The sequence below is a fragment of the Halichoerus grypus genome, chromosome 15 (genome assembly GCF_964656455.1).
Source record: "Halichoerus grypus chromosome 15, mHalGry1.hap1.1, whole genome shotgun sequence".
Lineage (NCBI taxonomy): Eukaryota > Metazoa > Chordata > Mammalia > Carnivora > Phocidae > Halichoerus > Halichoerus grypus.
This window is the reverse complement of record NC_135726.1, coordinates 51,826,107-51,849,114: the sequence shown is the minus strand read 5'-3', so window position 1 is coordinate 51,849,114 and position 23,008 is coordinate 51,826,107. Positions and strand designations below refer to the sequence as shown.

The 23,008-nt window shown below is 50.2% G+C and overlaps 1 protein-coding gene across 5 annotated transcripts; it reads right to left on the bottom strand.

The window, feature by feature from the left end:
- Window positions 1–52: 52 nt before the first annotated feature.
- CCDC61 (coiled-coil domain containing 61) lies at window positions 53–21,941 on the bottom strand. 5 transcript variants are annotated; one of them, XM_036090361.2, is made up of 14 exons: window positions 21,872–21,941; window positions 14,314–14,472; window positions 13,976–14,058; window positions 10,005–10,162; window positions 8,727–8,888; window positions 3,271–3,481; window positions 3,097–3,179; window positions 2,266–2,435; window positions 2,082–2,157; window positions 1,620–1,762; window positions 1,461–1,539; window positions 1,229–1,283; window positions 476–554; window positions 53–375 (listed from the first exon to the last, which is right to left on the bottom strand). In XM_036090361.2, the coding sequence occupies exons 2-14, from the start codon at window positions 14,459–14,461 to the stop codon at window positions 278–280; spliced, it is 1,545 nt and encodes a 514-aa protein (XP_035946254.1). In that variant the 5' UTR covers window positions 14,462–14,472; window positions 21,872–21,941; the 3' UTR covers window positions 53–277. The 5 variants fall into 5 exon arrangements, with proteins under 5 accessions (XP_035946254.1, XP_035946253.1, XP_035946252.1 ...); XM_036090360.2 differs by lacking the exon at window positions 21,872–21,941 and adding an exon at window positions 18,285–18,808; XM_036090359.2 differs by lacking the exon at window positions 21,872–21,941 and adding an exon at window positions 18,083–18,276.
- Window positions 21,942–23,008: the final 1,067 nt, after the last annotated feature.

Sequence of the window (23,008 nt, the reverse complement as noted above, 5' to 3'; positions counted from 1 at the left end):
CCCAGTCCTCATTTCTCCCCACTCCAGCCCCACCCTTCAGTCATAAGCTGAAGGAGCCCAACAGCAAATAGTTTATTTACAAAATGCACATACCTTCCCTCCCAGCATGCAGTGCATGGCGGGGGGCGAGGGGGGGTCAAGGCCTCACAAACCTGAAACCCGGGTAGCACCAGCAGGAGAGGAGCCTGAGCGGGGCTGCAAGGAACCGCCGGCCCCGCCCCCCCACTCCGAATCCAGCAGTGGGTGCGGGATGGAGGGGCAGTGCTCCGGGTCGACGTCACGACCGTGTGTCCAGTCGGTTCATATATTCCTGCAAGGCCTTCAGGCGGGCATCTATTTCGGCCATGTCTGCTGCCTGGTGGTCGGAGCTGTACTCTGTGAGAGTGGGTGTGGGTGCAGGGGCTGTGAGGGCCCAATACGCTGCCCTTGGGCTGGGGGGGGTAAGGGAGGGGGAGATGCGGAGTCCCAGGCTCACCTTTCATAGGGACCCAGCCCCCCGAATTGGTCAGGCATCTCTGATGGCGGCTGCGTTCCACAGGGGTGGGCTTCTGCTGCTGGGGGAGACAGGAAGAGGGGGTTAGGTATCCTCCCTCTATTCCTGTCCCCCAGATCCCACTGGAAATTTTGAACCTAAGGACCTCAAAGAACAAGGGCTGACGCCCACTGGGCACTTACTAGATGCAAAATCACCTCCTGGTATCTCCACCAGAACCCTCTCAGATGAATACTGTTACCATCCCCATTTAACTGATTAAGAGACTGAGGCTGAGAACTAGCGTGAGCCACACAGGTGACAGGAAGGCGGGGCCCGGTTTTAAGAGCTGGCAATTTGAGGCCAGGGCTGGTGCCCTTAGCTGGTATCATCTACCCCACCCCACCCCCACACTCCCCTCCAATCCAATGGTCTCAAAACATTCTGCGTCCAGACGCATTTCAAGAGACACCTCTGCGGGGCGCCTGGGTGGCTCAGTCGTTAAGCATCTGCCTTCGGCTCAGATCATGGTCCCAGGGTCCTGGGATCGAGCCCCGCATCGGAGCCTGCTTCTCCCTCTCCCACTCCCCCTGCTTGTGTTCCCTCTCTCGCTGTGTCTGTCAAATAAATAAAATCTTAAAAAAAAAAAAAAAAAAAAGACACCTCTGCAACCTGAGTCCCCCAGAATGGAATCATGGGCTTTTGGTAGCTTCATGCTGCCCCTACCTCCTCCATGGTCTGGGGAAATACACTCACCGTGTTGGACCCGCCCCAGGTGGTGGGGCTGGGAGGCTTCCCGCGGCTGCGAACGCTGACAGGAGAAGAGTGTTCAGGAACTAGCGGGAGGAGCCTTGGGCACCTCCCACCTCGCCCTCCCCGGTGGTTTCAAGGCTCCCGCCTCCATCACCCAACCTCCCTGCAAAAGACTGTTTCCAGCCTCCCCAGACACCTGGGTGGAGGTGGTCCTTTCCCCGCGCCCAAGTTTTACCCCCTAGGAAGGGAATCGGAGAAATCCTCCAACTCGCTGCAGGAGCCGGCGGACGAGCAGCGGCTGCGGAAACTGTCCACTAGAGGGGGGAGGAGAGAGTGAGCCTCCCGCGCTCGCCGGGGGCGCCCAGCCCGCCCCGCGCGCTACAGCCCAAGTTACCCGAGGAGCTGCGGTTTCGGGAGCGGTTAGCCGCGTCCCCTCGGCCGCTCACGGCAGCGGGGGGCCGAGTCTGGCGAGACCAGGAGATGGACGGGCCGTCCCCGCTTCCTCCGCTGCCCAATCGGTTCCGCTGCTGCTGCTGCCTGGGGAGCGCAGAAGGAGACACCCACCTGTGTGCCCAGCTAATGCTAGGAATGGCGTCGCTGGGCCCCTATGGGCACAGTTGAGGTCACATAAGAAAGGGAAGGAAAAGGCCTGCGGACACACAGACTGGGTCAGGTGGGGGTCAGGGGAGGAGGTGGAGGTCAGGTGAAAAGCAGGGGCAGGTAAAGGGAAAGGGAGAGACGGAGCAGGTGACAGATGACGGAGACAGATGGGAGACGGGGATGGATGAGAGCACAGGTCGGGGGGCCAGTTAAAGGGGCAGGGATATGGGCAGGTAAGGGGGAAATGGGCGCTAACTTCATCTTGATCTCTCTCTGCTTCTTCTCCTTGGCTTTCACAAAGGCTGTGGGGTCGAAACGGGGCACGCGACTACCTAGGATGGGGTGGGAGAGTGAGGAGAGAAGAGGCTGGGGTCACAGGAGCACGCCTCCACAGCTCCAGTCCATCCCCCACCCTCCCACGGGCAGGACAGGGCAGAGACCTGTGGGCGAGGGTGAGGGGCGGGCAGGGCGGCCTCGACTCCGGCCCCCCCGGCCGCTCTCCCGGGAAGAAGAGCGGGTGGCACCGCGACCGCGCGATGTGGAGCGCTCCCGCGACGTCGAAGCCCGATCCTCCCGGGCCCGGGGCGGCGGCACCGGCGGAGTCCGTCTCCTGGAGCACAAGGCCCACTGTCAGTTTCCCGCCGGCCAGCTCCTATGTCAACTCCTATCTCAAGCCTCTTCTCGGATCACACCATCTCCGAACCTTCAGGTCCATCCCACCATCAACTCCTAGACATTCACGCCCTTGCATATGACCCTCACAGGTACCTTGTCCCAGGCTCCGCCCCTCTCGGAGCCCCAGAGAACCCCCCCCCAAAAGAAACTGTCACTTCCCTACATCCGAACAAACCCCCTTCATCGGACCCTTCTTCCTGAGGTCTCCCACAGCTCCCTAGAAATCCTTCCCAATATTCCATCACCCACCCCAATAAATAACACTGGACGTCAACCAGATCCCCACCAGTTGGGCCACGCCTTTTCGCTCTACAAGATCCTCAGGTCCCACCCCTTCCCCCCCCACCTTATCTCCAGCCCTTCCTCCTGATTGACGCTTCAAGCGCCCCCTGCCGTGTCCAACTTTCCGCCCCATGCAGTCCATCAGATTCCTTCCACCCCTCCATCCCCACCCACTCTCAGCCTCCCCTCCATTCAGGCCCCGCCCTCCCACCCAACAGACTGCACCTACTCCCCAGGCCCCGCCCCCCCACCCCCCAGCCCCGCAGCAGCCGGGTCGCAGCTCCGAGCCCCCCCGCGCCGGCCTCGTCTCTCACCCCCTCTTGTACACCTCCAGCTCGGTGTTCACTGTCCTAAGCCGGGCGCGCAGGCTCCGCTCCGAAGCCTTCACCTCCTCGAGCTGCCAGGAGTGAAAAGGGGCATAGAGGACCACACGGAGGCCGAGGCCCACACCCCACCGGTCACCCCCGCCGGCCGCCCCGCCCCCTCACCTCCTTGGCCAGGCGCCGGTAATCCTGGCTGCGGCGGCCGACCCCGCGGTGTCCAAGGCCCCGCTCTTGCCGCAGCTCCAGCTCCAGGCCCCTGACGAGACCACGCAGCGCCTCGGCCTCCTGGCGCGCAGCTCTCCCTGCCAGGGCCTCCTCTCGAGATTGGCCCAGCTGCGCCTCCAGTTCTCGCTTCTCAGATGCCAGGCGTGAAACCCTGGGGGAAGTGGGTAGAGGGAAGACGAGAGTCGGGAGGGGGTCTCTCAGGATCCCATCATTCTCACTTCTCCATGGGGTGGGCACGAACCATTTCACCTGCTCCAGGAACAGGGAAATGCAGCCCCACCACTCCAGCTGCCCCTGTGGTCCCATCATCTCTCCTCCTCCACCTCTCCCACATGAGGAGGAACACGGCCACATCACTCTCATTCATCCCACGGGGAGGACACAGCCCTGCGAGCTCCAATTCCAAAATAAATAATAAATCTGTCCTTCTCTATACCCTGAACGCCTAGCCCCGAAGTCCTGGCCTTAGACTCCCCCCAGGCCTCCCAGCCAAGTCTCACTACCTCCTATTCACCAGAAGGCTCTAAAATGCAAATCCAATGGGGCACCTAGGTGGTTCAGTTGGTTGGGCTTCCTATTCTTGATTTTGGCTCAGGTCATGGGTCCTGAGATTGAGCCCCACATGGAGCCCCCCATCAGGCTCCACGCTCAGCATGGGGTCTGCTTGTCCTTCCTCCCTCCCCTGCTTGTACTCTCTCACACACTCTCTAAAATAAATAAATAAAAATTTAAAAAAAATAAAATGCAAATCCAATCAGATCCCCTACTATGCTCAAAACCTTCCTTGAAGAAAAGATGTACACACATTGCAACACTATTCGTAATAGCAAAAAGAGTAGAAATGACCAAAATGTATACCAACAGAAAATAAGTTGAATTTCTATGGTATATCCACTAAACGTCCTAGCCAATGCAATAAAACAAGAAAAAGGGGCACCTGGGTGGCTCAGTTGTTAAGCATCTGCCTTCAGCTGAGGTCATGATCCCAGGGTCCTGGGATCGAGCCCCACATCGGGCTCCCTGCTCAGCAGAAAGCCTGCTTCTCCCTCTCCCACTCCCCCTGCTTGTGTTCCCTCTCTTGCTGTGTCTCTCTCTGTCAAATAAATAAAATCTTAAAAAAAAAAAAAAAGAATTAACAAAACAGTCATTTGCAGATGAAATGATTATAAATATTGATAATCAAAGGAAATCTACAAATTATAAGAAATAAGAAAACGGACCAAAGTTACTAGATACAAAATCAACATATAGATACAATTATATGAGTGGCTCAGTTAACCAACTGAGCGCCTGCCTTCGGCTCAGGTCATGATCTCAGGGTCCTGGGACTGAGCCCCGCGTCAGGCTCCCTGCTCACTGGGGAGTCTGCTTCTCCCTCTGCCTCTGACGCTTCCCTCTGCTCCTGCTCTTTCCTTGTCTCTCAAATAAAAAAAAAATCTTTTGAAAAAATTAAATAAATAAATACAATTATATAAACATCAACATGATTTATATTTAAAGTAAAGAAACCATTAGCAAAATCGTCCAAAGATGAAAAAAATCTAACAAAAGTAGGATGGAATAACATCACTGAGACATTAAATAAGACCTAAATAAAGGCAGAGGTATGTTGTTTATATACTGGAATACACACTATTTATATAGATTTCAGCTTCCCCTAAATTACTCTATAGATTCAATGCAATACCAGTAAGTTTTGGAGTGCCTGGCTGGCTCAGTCAGTGGAGCATCTGACTCTTGGCATCAGTGTTATAAGTTCGAGCTTCATGTTGGGTGTATTTTTATTTAAAAAGAATAAAATCTCAAGCCTATTATTAAAAAAAAAAATTCCAACAAGTTTTATGTTTTTGTATTGAAAAACCTATTGATTCTAAAATTTATAAAGAAATGTGAATTTCCAAAAATAACCAAAAAAATTCTTAAAAGGGAAAAACAAAAGTCAGAAGACTTGCTCTACCCAGTATCAGCCTAATTATAAGGCTGCAATAATTTAACGGTGTGCTGCTGGCATAAGCATAGACAAACCAATGGACTACAGAGCACAGAACCTCATCTGATGGATGATACCTAAACATGCTTTGTGATAGAGGTGACAATGGCTAAGCAGTAGGGAAAGGATACTCTTTTTTTTTTTTTAAGATTTTATTTATTTGAGAGAGAGAGAGAGAGAGAGATAGCGAGAGAGAGCACAAGCAGGGAGGAGAGGGAGAAGCAGGCTCCCCACTGAGCAGGAAGCCCGATGTGGGGCTCGATCCCAGGACTCCGGGATCATGACCTGAGCTGAAGGCAGTCGCTTAACCAACTGAGCCACCCAGGCGCCCCAAGGAAATGATACTCTTTTCAATAAATGTCACTGGGCTGATTGACTGGTAATGTGAAAAAACCATAAAAGGACACCTACCTCCCCCCAAATCAATTTCAGGTAGACTGTAGACATAACTGTGTAAAGCAAAAGACAAAAAAGTATAGAAGATGATATAGGACAATATCTTCATGATACTGGGAGAAAAGGATTCTAAGAGAAGACATAAAAATGAGTAACTTCAGAGAAAAAATTTATAAATTAGTCTACATAAAATTAAGAACATCTGTTTATCAAAAGGCACTATTAAGAGAGTAAAAAGCCCAGCTATAGAGGGCAAGGAGGTTTCTGAAATACATAAAATTAACAAAGGGCTCATATCCTGACTATATAAAGAGTTCCTGGAAATCAGTAAGAAGTAGATGACAGAAGAAAAATAGACATGATAGGTGAACAGACAGCTCACAAAAGAGGAAATCCAAATGGCTACTAAATATATGAAAATCTGCTCAACCTCATTGGTAATTAGCAAATAAAAAGTATCAAGAGATGCTGGGCTGATGGGACCTTAATAAGAAGGAACCAGGTCTCCACATCTGAACTCATCAGCCCCAACACCACCTGACAGTGAGCAAGCACACAGCACCACCGAGGAAGGTGTCTTGCCAGAAACCTAAATCTGACCAGCCTATAGGTTTAACAACTACTTCACAGGAAATACAGGGGACAGGGGAATACATTAACCATGGAGATAGAATGAAGTATTTAAGAGGAGATATGTCTGGGATTTGCTTCTCAGGGAGAGGGGAGTGTGTAGATCAAACAAGATAGGCAAAATGTAGGTAACCATTGAATCAGGGGCACAAGTACATGGGCATGATACTATTGTCTACTTTTGTGTGTTCTTGGAATTTTTCCTAATAAAACGCTTCTTAAAATCTGTGGCTCCCCTGTATTCTCCAGGGAGCTTCCCATTCAGCCCCATCTAGCTGACTTCCCCCTTCCCTTCCTCTCCCCCCACCTTCCTCCCCAGCCAAGCTTCTCTTTGCAGATCCAAGTCCCTTCTCCTGGAACACTTTCTCTCACCCTTCAAAGGTCACATCCCCTGCCCCCAGCGAGGTTAGGTCACGTCCCTCTCTTCTCTGCTCTCGTGGCTCTCTGTACATTTCCTTCCTAGAGCTGGCACTTATCAGTGTGATTATCTGTTTTCTGTCTGGATCCTCACTCCAGCTGTCTGGTCACTGTGAGGGACCTGAGCTCTGTGGCCAGGCTGACTGTGTCTGACTCTACTCCACTTATCACAAGCTGGGTGACCTTATGCAGTTTGATCTCACATCTCTGCGAAGTGGGACGATAATAATAATAATACCTACCTATAAGGCTGTAAGAATCTATGAAGAGTGCTTGGACCATGTCTGGCACTGAGTAAGGGTTCAAGAAACATTAACTAGGGCTGGGCAGTGTGCCTGGGACACAGTATGAACCAGAAAAATGTTGGCTGGATGAATGAATGAATCTGGAGTCTTCCCAAATTCCCTCACTCCAGTTAGGAAGAGGAAGTTGGGAAGAGAAAGATAAGAAGCCATTGACCAGCTATAGGATCTCAAGCCACCCTCGCTAGTTCTGGTTGGTTCTGAAGGGCAAAGGGCGTCATGCTGTGGCCAGTCTGGGAAACACATACACCCCCACACACCAGAGAGTCCTGAGGGTGAACTGAGGCCAAAGCTTATCCTGCTTCCCAGCAATGCACAGCCAAGCTCTTCCAGGAAGACCCACAAGGCTCTCCAGCTCCATAAGCTCCCACTCCTCCCTGTCAGCCCCAACACTCAGTCCTGGCCTCGGGGCCCAGCAGCTGCCAACAGAGCTCAGCAGCTAAAGGAAACAAACAACAATGCTATACTTGGTGCTGGCCGCCTGGATTCAAGGTCTAGCCTGGCCATATTACTCACTGTGCGACCTGGGGCAAATTCTCTAGCCTCTCTGGGCCTCAGTGTTCCTCCTCTGCAAAATGGGGACAACAGCAATGCCCACCTTGCAAGGATTAAAGGAATGAAGTCATAAAGCACTGAGCAGAATCCCTGGCACACAGTGAAATGCTCAATAAATGTTAGCTGCTGTAATAATTATTATTGTTATTACTAAAAATATTGGGGCGCCTGGGTGGCTCAGTCGTTGAAGTGTCCGACTCTCGATCTCAGCTCGATCTCAGCTCAGGTCTTAATCTCAGGGTCATGAGTTCAAGCCCCGTGCTGGGCCCCAGTGTGGAGCCTACTTAAAAAAATAAAAAATAAAAACAAATAAAAATATTATTTGCTCCCCAATGGGTGGGGCCTCCTCCAGATGGGGATGGAATCCCTGATTCAGCACCCCACAGTGCAGAGCACACAGGAGGTACTCGGAAATGTGCCAAAAAGCCTTTGCTTTCTTCACTTTACTCTTCTAGTCCCCTTGTTTTCACCACGTCCGACCAAACACAAAGCCTTTGCACATGCTGTTCATTCTGCCTAGAACACTGTTCCCCACCCCCTTCACCTGACCTACTCCAAGACCCCATCAGGTTCCTACTGCCGCCTCCTACAGCACAGACCACCTTTTCTGCCTAACCCCATTTCTGGGGCAATGCTATACTCAGGTGGTTATGCGATCAACATCCACCTGCTCCCTGGGCGGGCCACTACGTGAAGGGCAAGGAGGGGGTCAATACAAAAGAGGCACTAGATAGAGCCCTACCTCCCATCCTGTCTTTATGCATGCGGCTCCCTCTGCCTACAACACCCCTCCCTTACCAGGCAGGCTCCAGTCTCCCCTCCGGGCTTCCCAAGCTCCACCCACTGTGAATTGTCGCTGTCTGCATACAGAGCTATCTTCCTCCACTGGACTGGGAGTCCCAGGAGGGCAGGGCCAGGACTGTCTCAGTCGTTGCTGTGTCCCCAGCACCACCCAGCGCAAGGCAGGCACAGAGGAGGGGCTCAGAATAAATATTTGGTGAATGAGGGACCACCATTCTCTCAGGAGTGCAGAGCACGGGGCCCTGCGGCGCCCAATAGAATGCCTCCCCCACCCAGCCCCAGCCACCTTCCCCTCCCAGACTCACTGCTCCCTCAGGTGCCAGATCTCAGTTTCCCGGGTGTCCCGAGCATCCTGGCCGTCCAGCCCTCGAAGGCGGCCCAGCTCCTCCTTCAGTGAGCGGATGATGCCCTGCAGGACCACAGGGTCTGGCTTGCCCTGGTACGGGAGGGGCAGCGGGTAGTGAATCCTGAGGAGGATTAGAACCGTGGCAGCTCAGAGGCCAAGAATCCACCCCAGGGTAGCTACCAGACCCTGAGAGCCTTCGAGTATGAAAACCCCCAATTCCAAAACCTCACATTCCTAGATGCGTACATTCCGAATGCAGCTTCAAGCCCGCTCCCTGCTCCCCTACCCCTTGGCCAGCCGGCCATCCCTCAGACTCCCTTATCTAGCAATCTTGCATTGACAGGCCTGGTGCAGTCTGAACTGACTTGTAACATGGGTATCATGTTACTTGCCGCCAAAACAAAATTCGGATTCCACAGGCATAGATTCTCAATGGCCTGACCTGTCTCACCTCTTGGCTAAGGAAAGATAGGGCACCTCGATTAACTGCACCACCAGATGCTATGCATAGGGGGCTGACAACTTCCCACTAGAAAATCCAGGTGCTATTATCAAATGGGGCAGATACCATCCCTGGTTACCCAAGAGCCATTCCCAGCTCTTTTTTGCCTTGCTGCCTCCCACTAAACAGGCTAAAAAAAGCCAGCTTGTTATTATCCTAGCATCCCCTGCATGTGACCGCTTGTGGCCAAGTATTAAGGAAATAGCCATAAGACCATTTCTGGCCAAATATTATAGGAAATCTGTTGGGCATCTTCTAGGAACACTTTTGTTTTCCTGATAAAAAACGGTAGATGCCATTAGCCAGTACAGCCCTGTTCTCTTCCTCTTGCTTTCATACAGAAGCAATGCCTGGAGGGCCAGCAGCCATTTTGTGACCATGAAGAGATAAGGATGGAGGTCAAAAGCCAACACATCAGGGATGACAAAAGGAAACAAAACAAAACAGAAGGAGCCTGAGGCCCTAATGAAACTGCTGGGTAGTAGCCACCCACCTTGACATTTTGTTGTGTGATAAACTTGTTTGTTTAAAGCACTAGTAATAGTTACTCTGCTACTTACAGCCCAGCATGATACTAAATGATACAAATCTCAACACTTAAGATTCCAAAGGCAACACCCCCACCCCCGCCGCCACCCCACCCCCACCCCAGCCCTCAGGGAGTTCCTGAGTTTGAACCACATCCCCTCCCACCTGCCCACCAGCCTGAGCCCGGAGCCAGTCCCTTATCCCCACCTGTCAAACTCCACAGAGTAGATGAGGATCAGGTAGCGCTTGGAGTTGAGCTGGGCCGATCTCGAGGCCAAGGGGCCCGGGCGGCCCCCCATCTTGCGATTCCGCAGGGACTCCAGATCTGTGTAGGTCAGCAGGTCAAGGGTGACCGACTCACTGCTCTGTTGGAAGAGGACGGGAGGAAATGCCAGGAGACCGGACATGGCCATACCCAGAGCACACAACCCACCTACCCAGGCCACACCCCATCCATTCTTTGGACTCGCTGGGCTTTTCCTACACTGAGGCCAATGATCAAGATGGCCCTGCCCTAGGGGCTGGCACAAGGACGCCAGAGGGAGAAACTGGAAAGAACCTAAACCCTCAACCATGGGGGGGCAGCTTAGTGCTGTGGCTCTCCAAGTCTTGTCCAAAGACCCCTGGGGGTCCCCGAGACCCTTTCAGGGAGTCCATGAGGTCAAAACAATTATCATAATAATACTAAGATGTCATATGCCTTTTTTTGCTGTGCTGACATTTATACCAATGGTGCAAAATAATGGTGGTAAAAGTGAAGGTGCCCATTAGCACAAATCAAGCCAGTGGCGGCAAACGTACTGGAAGCCACTGTAGTCTCTGGTGCCACACAGTCTCAGTGGGGGGCCGGGAAGGAAGAAGAAACAAGCAAACCTAACACAGGAAATCAAACCTAGAATGTTCCCTCTTTTTTTTTTTTTAGATTTTGTTTGTTTATTTGACACAGAGAGAGACAGCGCACAAGCAGGGGGAGCAGCAGACAGAGGGAGAGGGAGAAGCAGGCTCCCCCCTGAGCAGGGAGCCCGACATGGTGCTGAATCCCAGGACCCTGGGATCGTGACCTGTGCCGAAGGCAGATGCAGACGCTTAACCGACTGAGCCACCCAGGCACCCCAAACCTAGAATGTTCTTGATGAAGCAGTAAAAATTATTAATTTTTTTGAATCTCCATCCTTGAGTACATGGCTTTTTACTACTCTGTGACAAGAAAGGAAGCACACATTCTGTGGCATTCCAAAGTATGACAGTTGTCTCAGGAAGAACACTTGTGTAATCCGAGTTTGGGGCTAAATTAGACGCTTTTTCATGGAACTCTATTTTTACTTGAAAGAACGACTGACAGACATAACTATGGTTATTCAGACTTGGATGTCTGGCAGGCATTTTCTCAAAAATGAACAAAGTCAGCCTGTCACTTCAAGAAAAACAGCTAACGGTATTTGTTGCCAATGGTAAAATTCAAACTTCACAGCAAAAATTAGAATTTTGGAAAACTTGGATCTGCCACTGTGCGCTCGATAGCTTCTTGATGTTGAAAGACTTCCCTGGTGAGATCAGTGAGGATATTAACAAATGTGACTTCCTGTGGGCACCTGGGTGGCTCAGTTGTTAAGTGTCTGCCTTCGGCTCAGGTCATGATCCCAGAGTCCTGGGATAGAGCCCCGCATCGGGCTCCCTGCTCTGCGGGAAGCCTGCTTCTCCCTCTTCCGATCCCCCCTGCTTGTGTTCCCTCTCTCGCTGTCTCTCTCTCTCTCTGTCAAATAAATAAATAAAATCTTTAAAAAAAAAAATGTGACTTCCTGATATTGTATAATGAAATGTGTCAACATTCAGAAGATCTGTATAACTCAGTGAACTGTATTTTCTAAATGACCAATGCATGATATCATAAAATGGATAAAAGATCCAAGTGAAGTTCAAGATACATCAATAGATTTTAATGTAATGTAATATGAAAAGTTCATTGATAGGCTTTTGGACTTCACACTACAACAAATCTTTAAGAAATTACCACCTGTCCACTTTTAGTATTTTAGCAAAGAAGGATCTATACGATTTCCTGATTAAAGGACTCCCTTTTCCAACCACATATCTATCTATGTGAGTGAGATTTTCCTGCATATACTTCAACCAAAACATATCACAAAAGACTGAATGCAGAAGCACATATAAGAATCTAGAAGTTTTTGGGGCACCTGAGTGGCTCAGTCGGTTAAGTGTCTGCTTTCGGCTCAGGTCATAATCTCTGAGTCCTGGGAACGAGCCCCACATCAGGCTCCCTGCCTGCTTCCTCCCTCTCCCTCTCCCTGCGGCTCCCCCTGCTTGTATGTACTCTCTCTCTCTGTCTGTCAAATAAATAAAAATCTTAAAAAAAAAAAAAAAAAAAGAATCCAGCAGTTTTCTATTAAGCAAGACATTAAAGAGATTTGCAAAAATGTAAAACAATGCTGTATTTCCTACTATTTTATTTTGTTTTAGAAAATGTATTTTTCATAAAAATGTTATTTAACATATAACTGGTTTATTACGGTGATTTTTAAGTGAATTCATAAATATCTTTAAATTATTCTCAGTTTTAATTTATAAAACAACTTAATCTATAATATGGCAAACAAATATTGATAGATAAAATCTGCATAAACAAAAGCTCTTTGATGTACTCAATAATTTTTAAGAGCATAAGAGGTCATGACACCAAAAAACTTGAGAACCATTGGGTTAAACAAATCATGCCACATGGGTATAATGGAATACTAAGCAACCACTAACAAGGAAGACAAACTCACAAGTTGATGACAATAATAAAAAGACAATATCTGTAAAGCACTTATGAGCCAGACACTATTCTAAGCTTTTTACATAGAACTCATTTAATCTTCACCACACTGTGAAATAGGAACTACTGTTATCCCCCCATTACAGTTAAGAAAACTAAGGCATAGGGCACCCAGCGGCTCAGTCAGTTAAGCATCCAACTCTTGATTTCAACTCAGGTCATGATCTCAAGGTCAAGAGATCGAGCCCCACATTAGGCTCTGCCCTGAGTGTGGAGCCTGCTTAAGATTCTTTCTCTCCCTCTGCCCACCCCCCTGCCCGTTTGTGCACGCTCTCTCTCTCTCTCCCTCTCTCTGAAAGAAAGAAAGAAAAGAAAGAAAGAAAGAAAGAAAGAAAGAAAGAAAGAAAGAAAGAAAGAAAGAAAGAAAAAGAAAGAAAGAAGAAAGAAAGAAAGAACTAAGGCATGGAGGGGAAGTAACTGGCCCAGGGCTCCCAGCTAGTAAGTAGCAGTGATGAGTCTGACTTCAGAGTTCATGCTCTTGGCCATTATGCTATACTGTCTACACATAATAAAATGTTAACAGTCTAAAGTAGGGGACAGAAAGGGGATTATAAGAGACTGCCGCTTTCTAAATCACACCCTATAACACTGTCATAATTTTATGAGTGCAAATTTTATCTATAATCAGAGGAATAATGTAGTTCATAGTTTTAAAATGATGTCTAAATAGCATCCCTGCCACTCTAACTTCCAACCCGATTTTTTTTCTATTAATACTTTTAACTACTTGACATTATATATTTTTTCAATTTTTTGTTTCTCCCACTAGAATGTCAGCTTCGTAAGGACAGGAATTTTGTCTCTTTTGTTCACTGCTGTATCCCAATGTTTACCACAGTACCTGGCACACTGTAGATACTCAGTAAAAATGACACAAATGAGTACCTATATTCACTGATGAGGCTAAATGTTTATGAAATATTGTTGAATTTTTTAAAAGCAGGTTAAAGAATACTTTGGGAAGTATACCAACTATATAAAATTATATATCTGCAAATACACACACACACACACACACACACTTTCACAAGTAAACAAAGAAGTGGAAAAATGGCTGGAGTGATTTTCACCAAAATATTAATAAAATATTACCAGGAATGAGTATTAGGAGTAGAGTGATTTTTACTCTCTTCTTTACATTTCTCTGTGACATGAATTTTCTACATGATAGTAACTATCACTAGGATCAGAATAAACCACTTACATTTGGGAAAGAAAAAGATAGCCCTGTCCCTTTAAGGAAAGAGAAAGTAGAGGGTCTTGCATTCATCAGATGGGCATCGACCTCCCCAGGGATCCAGAAAACAGAAACCTCCCCTGGCCCCCCAGCCCTGGCCCCTACCTGGGTGAGAGCCGACTCCAGCATGTTACAGAAGATATTGAACTGTTTGAAGTTCCCCGTCTTGTGGGTCAGATCTTCAATGACTGGGTAGAGAGAAAAGTCCTTCCTGGAGTCTAACCACTTGCCCAGCCCAAGATCAGTGCATCCAAGCTTTTCAACTTTCCCCAACTCCAGTGCCTCTGGCCTGAGGGATGAGGCCTCCACTCCCCCTCCCCACCTCAGAGAGTCTCCGGTCAGGTAGAAGAGGCAGATGGGCAGGTTCCGAGCTGGTCTCATCTTCAGGGAGAAGGTGATCCCAGGGAAGGACAGGTGAACCCACCCCAGGCCGGCACACTCACAGCTGGCATCGAACTCGCCCCGCCACTGATCAGCCGTCATCCGGTCCTCCACCTCCAGCTCTAGCACCTGTCCAGACACCACCACCCGCACAGCATGCTCCACACCCCGGAAGATGTAGTCCACCTGCAGGCCAGCTGGCTGATCCATGGCCGGTGTCACTGGAGAAAGGGAGGAGACAGAGACCCAGAGGGGCTGAGAGCCCAGGCTCAGAAGCCCGAAGGCCAGAATTCATATCCTGGCTCCACCATTTACCAGCTTTGGGACCTTAGGAAAGAGACTCCCTCTCTGTGCCTCAATGTCCTCATCTGGAAAATGGGTATAATAATGGTTATCTATCTCACAGAGCTGTCATGAGGATTCAATTGGACAATACACATAAAAGCATTTTGAACTGTGTCCATGCCCAACACATGCTGGCTAACAGAATATATGATTTCTGACAAGAGAATCATGATTAATACTATTATTAATTTATTAATCCTTGCACTCATTATATATTAATTATTCATTCATTCATTCATTCATTCAAACATTTGTGGAGGGGCACCGGGGTGGCTCAGATGGTTAGGCGTCTGCCTTCGGCTCAGGTCATGGTCCCAGGGTCCTGGGATCGAGCCCTGCATCAGGCTCCCTGCTCCGCGGGAGGCCTGCTTCTCTCTCTCCCACTCCCCGTTTGTGTTCCCTCACTCGCTGTGTCTCTCTCTGTCAAATAAATAAATAAAATCTTTTAAAAAATTTTTTTGTGGAGAAAAATCAAGCTGCATAGGGGGACAGAGAGTACTGGGGTCAGACAGGGCAGATTTTAGGTAGGAGGTCAGGGCAGGCCTCCCTGAGGAGGTAACCTACGGGCAGGGAACTGAAGGAAGGCAGGGAGCATGCTAAATGGCTATCTAGGGAAAGTGGTCCAAGTCGAGAGAACAGCAGCACTATGTATTATCAATGATACACTTAAATCATGTCCAAGGAATTAATAATCTATTTTATTAATTGGTCTGTTGTAAGCCTAAGTACCTTCTCTTAGCCAATAGGGCTACCACTCGCTGTTAGTTCTATGAGGTGGAAGAGAGGAGCAGATCTCTGCCTTCAGCCTGGATTTTAGGGGATGATTCAGAATGAGAGCCCCGGGTTGCCTGAGTTCATATCTAGCTTTAGCTATGTGCACATACACAGGCAAGTTACTTAACCTCTCTTGGAGCCATATTCCTTATCTTTAAAGCACATGCCATCCTGGGTGCTGGGGATATGATGGGAAACCAGATTATGCCCCTACTCTCAAGAGGGCGGCAACAGTCAGAGGTATAAAAATGTCAAAACAAAAAACAAAAAAAAAGTGAAGTAGGGGCGCCTGGGTGGCTCAGTCGTTAAGCGTCTGCCTTCAGCTCAGGTCATGATCCCGGGGTCCTGGGATTGAGCACTGCTTCGGGCTCCCTGCTCAGCGGGAAGCCTGCTTCTCCCTCTCCCTCTCCTCCTGCTTGTGTTCCTTTATCACTGTGTCTCTCTCTGTCAAATAAATAAATAAAATCTTAAAAAAAAAAAAAAAGTGAAGTAGTGGAAAAAGGAGATGCTGGGGGTAGGGGTTGCTCTTTCAGCTAAGGTAGCCAGGGAAGGCCTCTCTCAGGAGAGGCCTAGAGAGGGGTAAGGAGATGGGTGAATATCTGGGGGAAGAGTATCCAGACAAAGGGAACACCCAAGCAAGAGCTCCAAGGTGGGATGTTCCTGATTTGTTCTAAGAACAGCAAGGTCAGCATAAGGGAGGGACCTAGATGAGATATAATGGGCCAGATGATGCTCATGCAGGTCTCTGTAAGCCCATAGAAGGGTGACAGTGCTCATCTCCTTGGATTGGTGTAAGGATTCAATGAGTTAATCACGTTAAAATCCTTGAACAGATTGAGCAATGCCTGACACACAGCAAAGCACTCATATACACACTGGCATTATTATTATTATCATTATCATGATTTCTTTGTTGTTGTGTCTTGAAAGGCAGTACAGAAACAAGGCAAGCCCATTTTTCTTCCCAGTGTACAGATGGGGAAACTGAGACTCAGTGGAGTCCCAGCTGCCCCAAAAACAGAGCTACCCAGGGCTGCCCTAAACCAGATCCTGGGGACCCCTCCAAAGCCTGGTCTCCTTCACTCCGCCACATCCTCTGCTCCTCACACTTTCCCCAAGAAGTCCTCCTAAAGGAGGATATCAGAAAATATAATATTGTGAGGCCAGAAAATGATGAGCCCTGAAACTCAAGGTCAGTGGTTTTTAACCTTTTAAGAGTCTTTGCACCTTTGATAGTCTAGTGAGATCTCTGAACCCTCCCCGGATAAATGAATAGGCCCACAACCCTTTGCAAATAATTTCAGGGGCTCCCAGAATACCACCCTGAGGCCCATCCACACATCCCCTTTCTCAAAGACCCAAGGACAATCGCCAAAGCCCCAGGCATTCTGGCAGGCTCCTCTGTCTCTAGACCCAAGCTCTTAAGTTTATTTGGGAGAGGGGTCTCTCGTGTTTGGAAGCGATGAAATCGAGAGGCCTCTTCCCCTTGAAAATCCACTCTCACAATTAGGTACTCTCACATTCTCTGTAGGTTCAGAGGTGGGGTTAATAGTCCCCGACCTATAGGCAAACAAACAGATACACGTTTCAGCATATCTCGCATCCCCTGGTCCTCAGTGCGGGTGCCAGGCAGCGCTGGCCCCGCCCCACCGGGTGTCCTAGACCCCGCCTCCGACCCCGCCCCCTCCAGCTCCGCGAGCCAATCAGCAGTCGCGCCGTTCTGGTTACCAAGGCGTTGGAGGTACCTGCAGAACGCCTGAGGAGCCGCACAGCTTCACTGCCCAATTCACCAACCCCCTCGTGGTACCCAACTCCAAGGAGGAGAGAGGACTAAAGGGGCCCGTCCCACCCCGTCTCCACCACCAACCCAGCCCTGCTCTCCTCCTTGCCCACTTCCCCGCATAAGCTCCCCATTCTCTTCCAGAGAATAGCAGCCCTTCACTAAATCACAGGGCCTTTCCGTATCCAACTGCCCTGATGTCATTAGCCTCCATGTCAGTCCCCAGATATTAAGCCTCTGAATATTCCCCCCGAATTCCATTGTCCCCTTACACACAACTGCCTCCCACACCTCCACAAACTTCGCCCGCTCCCCTCCCCTCATCCCCTCTTCTCAGCTTGTCGTGAGCACTCAACACTTGCTGATGAAATAAACCCCACACCTCAGCCAGCTCCCCATCACTCATTCCCCAGAGGGCCTAGAGATTCTGGACTCCCTTCCCCTCCCCGCTGCAGAACCTCCCTCCCTCCATATTCCCGCCTCACCCCTTCTACCACGTTCCGGAAACCAGCCCTCTCCACTCCCTTCCCCAAGTCCCTTACTGCCATTCGGCTCTCCCAGATTGGGGGCAGGGGGCCACATTCCCCTTCTCTGTACACCAGCCCCCATGTTCTCCTGGGGTTTCCCCCATATTCTACCTGAATTTTGCCCCCTCCTATTATTCCGCCTGGATTCTGCCTGCATATTCGCCCAAGGTTCTACTCCACGGTGGGGATCTACCCCATTCTCAGCCTGTCTTACATTATCCCCATATTTCACCTGGATTCTGTTCCCTCCCAAATTCTATGTAAACCCTCTCTCCCCCTCCCCACATTTTCCACCTCTCTTCCCTGCAGAACCTTCCCAGGACAGCCCCCCCCCCCCAATTCTGGGATTCCCCAGGCCCCGCGCCCCTCCCTCCTTCCACGCCCCCCCCCCCCTTGTCCTTCTACCTGCATCCTCCATCCTTGCTCTGTGACCAGTGGCCCATCCTGGTTGCTGGTTTCGTTCCAGTCCCAAGACTCTCCTAGCTCCTCTGCGTCTCAGCTTCTAGACCCTGCATTCGAGGCCCCGCCCCCGCCAACCCGTGACGTCAGCACTTCAACCTTGCGAGCTCCGCGTGCACACCCCAGCACCCCACTCTGGCCCACACACCTGATCCCATTTCTCGGGCCTCGTGACATCACGACTTCAGCACACACGCACATACACGTACGCACACGGACGCGCGCGCGCACACACACGCACAGGCACACTCAGCTTTCCGACCCCGGGGCCTTTCCCTCTCATCTTTCACTAAGGTGACTCCCCTCTCGGTTTCCAGGGTTACATCACGGTCCCTGGCTCCTCCTCCTCCCAATAGCGCTCCCTGGGTATTTCAGACTTCGCAGCCCTCGCCCTAGGGTGGAAGCTGAGAATCCTCCACGCTGGGCTCCCCCAAAACAAATCCACATCACCATCTCCCACACAGGACACGGGTAAATCACCACTTCTGTCAGCCCCCACTCCTGATGGCTATTTCGCACTGTCTGCAGCACCCTCTCTCGCCAACATCCCATATTTCAGCCTGGCCATGACCTAGCTGGCCTCTCCTATACAGTATACCCCCCACCTCACATACACACACTGGCCTGGCCGGAGTGACCGCTCCCCGCCATGTGAGTGAGTTTTAGCTGGCTAGAATTCCCCTCCCTTCACCCTGCACTCCCCCAGAATATAGACCAGAGCCTTCCACACTGTCCCCCTGGAATATATAAACACAAAAACCTTTAAGGACTCCCCATAATCTGCCCCTCCATAGTGCACACTGCAGCCCACCACACGCCCCCCCCCCCCGGAATATCCAAACCTCCCCCCTACTATCCCTCAAACAGGACTACACACATCCATCAACCAGTGACTTGTCCTTAATTCTGTTCTCTGGTAGATGCTGTAACCATCCCCCATTTTACAGAGGATGAAACTGAGGTATGCCTAGAATCCTGAAGTGAGGGGCTTCCCATTACCCAGCTACCCTTCTGTTTCCTCCCATTACTCTCTGCTCCTTTCCCTCCAGGCACCAATCCTTATGTGTGGCCTCGGACCTTAAACATGACACACACTGCGGGAAAGGGACTCCTGGGTTCAGCTCCTGCTCCACCACTTACCCACAATGTGACCCACGGCAAGGCGCTTAGCCTCTCTGGGTTTTTCCCACCAGTAAAGTGAGGATAATAAGAGCGCCCATCTCACATAGGATGATTGTGGGGATTAAATTAATTAATACATGTAAGGAGTTTCAAACAGTGCCTGGCACCTGGTCAGGTGTTTACCATCTGTGCAACTAGCTGACAATTAGTTGACAGACCAGAAGCCCAAGAGGGCAGAGCCATTTTGATCATTCTTGTATCTTCAGCACCCTGGGCCTGGCACAGATCAGGGACTACTTGTGAATTTATGCGAGATGCCAGGAAACGGGGTTCTAGGCACTGGAGATACAGCCAAGGTCCTCTCCCCTCAGCTCACTGCTTTGTCATCAGGTCCCAACTCCAATGTCCATTCCCACAGGAAGCCCTCCCTGACTCCCAGGCTAGGTAAAGAGCTGTTTCAATCACCAGTGTCCCCGGCACTGCTTGGCAGAGGGGCAGCCCCAGAGGGGTAGTTTAATGATGAGAGAGGTCCAGTCCAAGCTCCGAACTGGTCTGTTTCTTCAAGAGGACTGCAGACCTTCAGCATGAACACGGGTGCTTGACTTAAAAAAATGCAGGATCTTGGGCATGATCCCAAATCTACAGAAGCAGAACCTCTGGGAGTGGGCCCAGAAATCTGCATTTCCTACAAGCTCTCCCAGCTCTGAGATCTGAGAGCTTCTGCCCCTGGATACCCTTCTGTTTCCTCCCAGTTTATTACCTGCCCAGTTTATTACCCCATCTTGACCCCACCACCCCACCCAAGACTCTCCCAGCTCAACAACCCTGCCCTATACTACAGGGAGCCTCCCCCCGACCCCCGCCCAGAAATGGTGATGATGATGTAATACAAGTAACACTTTTTAAGCATCTATGGGTCCTTCTAGGTGCTAAGCTCTATATTCTCATGGAGTCAACACTCTAGTGGGGGGTGGGAGTCTAAGAAGCCAGGGGATATAAACAAACCCTAATATATGTTGGGTACTGGTAAGTGTTACTGAAGAAAAGCAAAACCAGGTGATGAGGCGCCAGGAAATAACAGGAGCTATTTTAGCTTGGGTGGTCAGAGACGGCCTGTCTGTGGATTTGACATTTGAACAGAGACCTAAGGAAGTGAGGGAGAAGCCATGTAGACATCTAGAGGGAACATGATCCAGACGGAGGGCACAGCAATGACATTCCCCAGGTGGGAATGTATTTGCTATGTCTGAAGAACAAGGAAGCCAGGGTGGCGGAAGCAGTGTCAACAGGGGAGAATGGCAGGAGTTGAGGGCAGGCTGGAGGGAGAACTGGATAAGGTGGAGCACTATGAGCTTGGCAAGGACTTATACTGTGTGAGGTGGGAGCCACGGGAGTGCCTGGACCAGGGAGTAACATGATCTGACTTTTGTTTCAACAGGAACCCCCAACTGTGGGGTCCAGGGCAGAGGCCAGCGAGGAGGCCACTGCAGCAGACCAGGTAAGGGCAAATGATGGCAGGAATCAGAGCAGCAAGGGAGGTGGTGAGATACAGCGGGATTCTGGAAGTGTTCTGAAGATAGACCCATGAGATTTGCTGATTGGCGGATGGCACGCAGGAAAGGGAAAAGGGAGAGTCAAGGACAACTCCAAGGTTTTTGTCCTGAGTACCTGGAAGAATAGAACTGCCATCTGCTGGGTTTGGAAGGGGGAAACTACAAGTTTGGTTAGGGACAAGTTTTTAAAGCATGGATGTCAGTTGGACTTCCAAGTAGAGAAGAGTCAGCCATTGGACAAATGAGTCTGGAGTTCAGAGAGATCCAGACTGCAGACCGGCACTTGGGAGTTACCATTATATAAAGAGCACGTGAAGCCAAGAGACTAGGTGAGTGGTACAGACAGAGAAGAGATGAGGTCATTCTAAGGATGCTAAAAGCTGAGGCACAGAGGGTTAAAGAATTTGCCCAAAGCCACCCTGACGTTCAGTGGCAGGGCCAGTGGCCAAGCCAGCATTTAAGCTCAGGCAACCCAACTCCAGAGCCCACAGTCTTAACCACCGGGAGGGGTGTTAGGAAGTTTAAGAGTAACTCATACAAAACCTGGCACATAGTAAGCCCTGAGTAAACGCTGCATGTATCATGTGGCTTCACACCTCCCTAAAGCACACCTCCATCCTCGAAGTCCTCACTCATTCTCTCCCTCCGTAGGGCTTCACCTGCCCTCCACCCACATCAAAGCTTGTAACTCATCCCAAGGACCTCCGCTCCTCCACACCGCGCTACAATAACCCCTCGCCTCAAAACCTCCCATTAAATCACAAGGCTATATTACAGGGGAATTTCTGTATTTTACCGCCTGCTGTCTCCAGCTTTACACACTTTCGCCCATTAAAGACCCTCCTGCAAGATACAAAACATCTCCCCCCACCCCCGACTCAGATACTGCCCTCTGCCTCACAAACCCCCGTCAAAGTGCCTATCCGTGTTAAAGGTCACCCCTCCCGATTCCTACACTGCCCGGTCAGCTGCCCGCCGCAGCCCACCCTCCCCCAGAGCATCCCCTCCCCCCAGGATCCCCACCCCGGCCCGCGCACCCGCCACTCCCGCCGCCTCTCACCTTCTCCACAGACACCCCTCCTCGCGAGCAGTTCAACTGCCGAAGCTCCAGCCCCGCCCCAGGATCCGGCCTTCTCGCTTCTGACTGGCCCTGGCTTACTCGCAGCCAAGTTCTCATTAGTCAAAACAGACGCCCGTCACTCCGTGTCCCGCCTCAGAGACGAACCCGCCTTCCAAAGCTTGCAATTGGCCAACTCGGATGAGAGATTCCTAAATGGGCCTGGTCGTCGGTCTTCTCTCCAATCATTACTGGCTAATCCCTACTGCCAGTCATGCAAAGAGGGTTGTTCCTCGGAGGGGGAGGAAATCCTGGAAGTAGCCCCTTGACTCCGCCCATCACCCCCTGCAGCGGACTAGACGCGCCCACGAGGAGGGGCGGGCTGAAAGAGAGTCGGCGGCACATGCGCACAGGAAGGTCTTGGCCGCCGCGGGTCCGGAAGCTGCAGGGAAGTTCTAAGCGTAAAGAGGGGCAGAGGTTTATCGTTGCTCAGTGCGTTCCAAACCAGCATTAAGCGCTTTGCAGGCCTTGGCTTATTTAAACTTAACAACAACCCTGGTGTAGGGGCTACTATGAGCCCCAATTTGCTATTAAGGAAACAATCTCAGAGAGGTATAGCCACTGCCCGGGGATCACACAGCTTGGGAACGTATTCCTGTTTTGAGCCAATGAGTCATCAACAGGGCTGATAGAATTTACAGAGTTTGGTGGGGGAGTATGGGAGGGGAGAGTTCCTTAAAAGAAATACAAAATTACTAACAAAATTGGGTATGAGGGGCGCCTGGGTGGCTCAGTCGGTTAAGCGTCTGCCTTCAGCTCAGGTCATGATCCCAGTATCTTGGGGTCGAGCCCCGCATCTGGCTCCCTGATCAGCGGGGAGTCTGCTTCTCCCTCTGCCTTTATCCCTACTTGTGCTCGCTTTCTCTCTAATAAATAAATAAAATATTAAAAAAAAAAAATTGGGTATGAACGTGAAAATTTAGAATATGAAATAATAACAAATTACATATTTAGAAGGGCTGACAAATACCACAAACATTGCAAAATCCCAAAAGATAACGTAATGTTTTTATTAATTTACTGCCTGACACACCGCTGTGGTAGTCGCCTACTTTTTTGGCTGCAAATACTTATTTCATA

Bases quoted from the DNA above. Each gene is read 5' to 3' on its own strand.
- CCDC61 (XM_036090359.2), bottom strand. The intron at 10,163-13,975 runs GTAGGGGCCAGG...CTCTTCCAACAG, and splicing joins TGGAGTCGGCTCTCACCCAG to AGCAGTGAGTCGGTCACCCT. The intron at 2,436-3,096 runs GTGAGAGACGAG...CTTGTGCTCCAG, and splicing joins CTGGAGGTGTACAAGAGGGG to GAGACGGACTCCGCCGGTGC.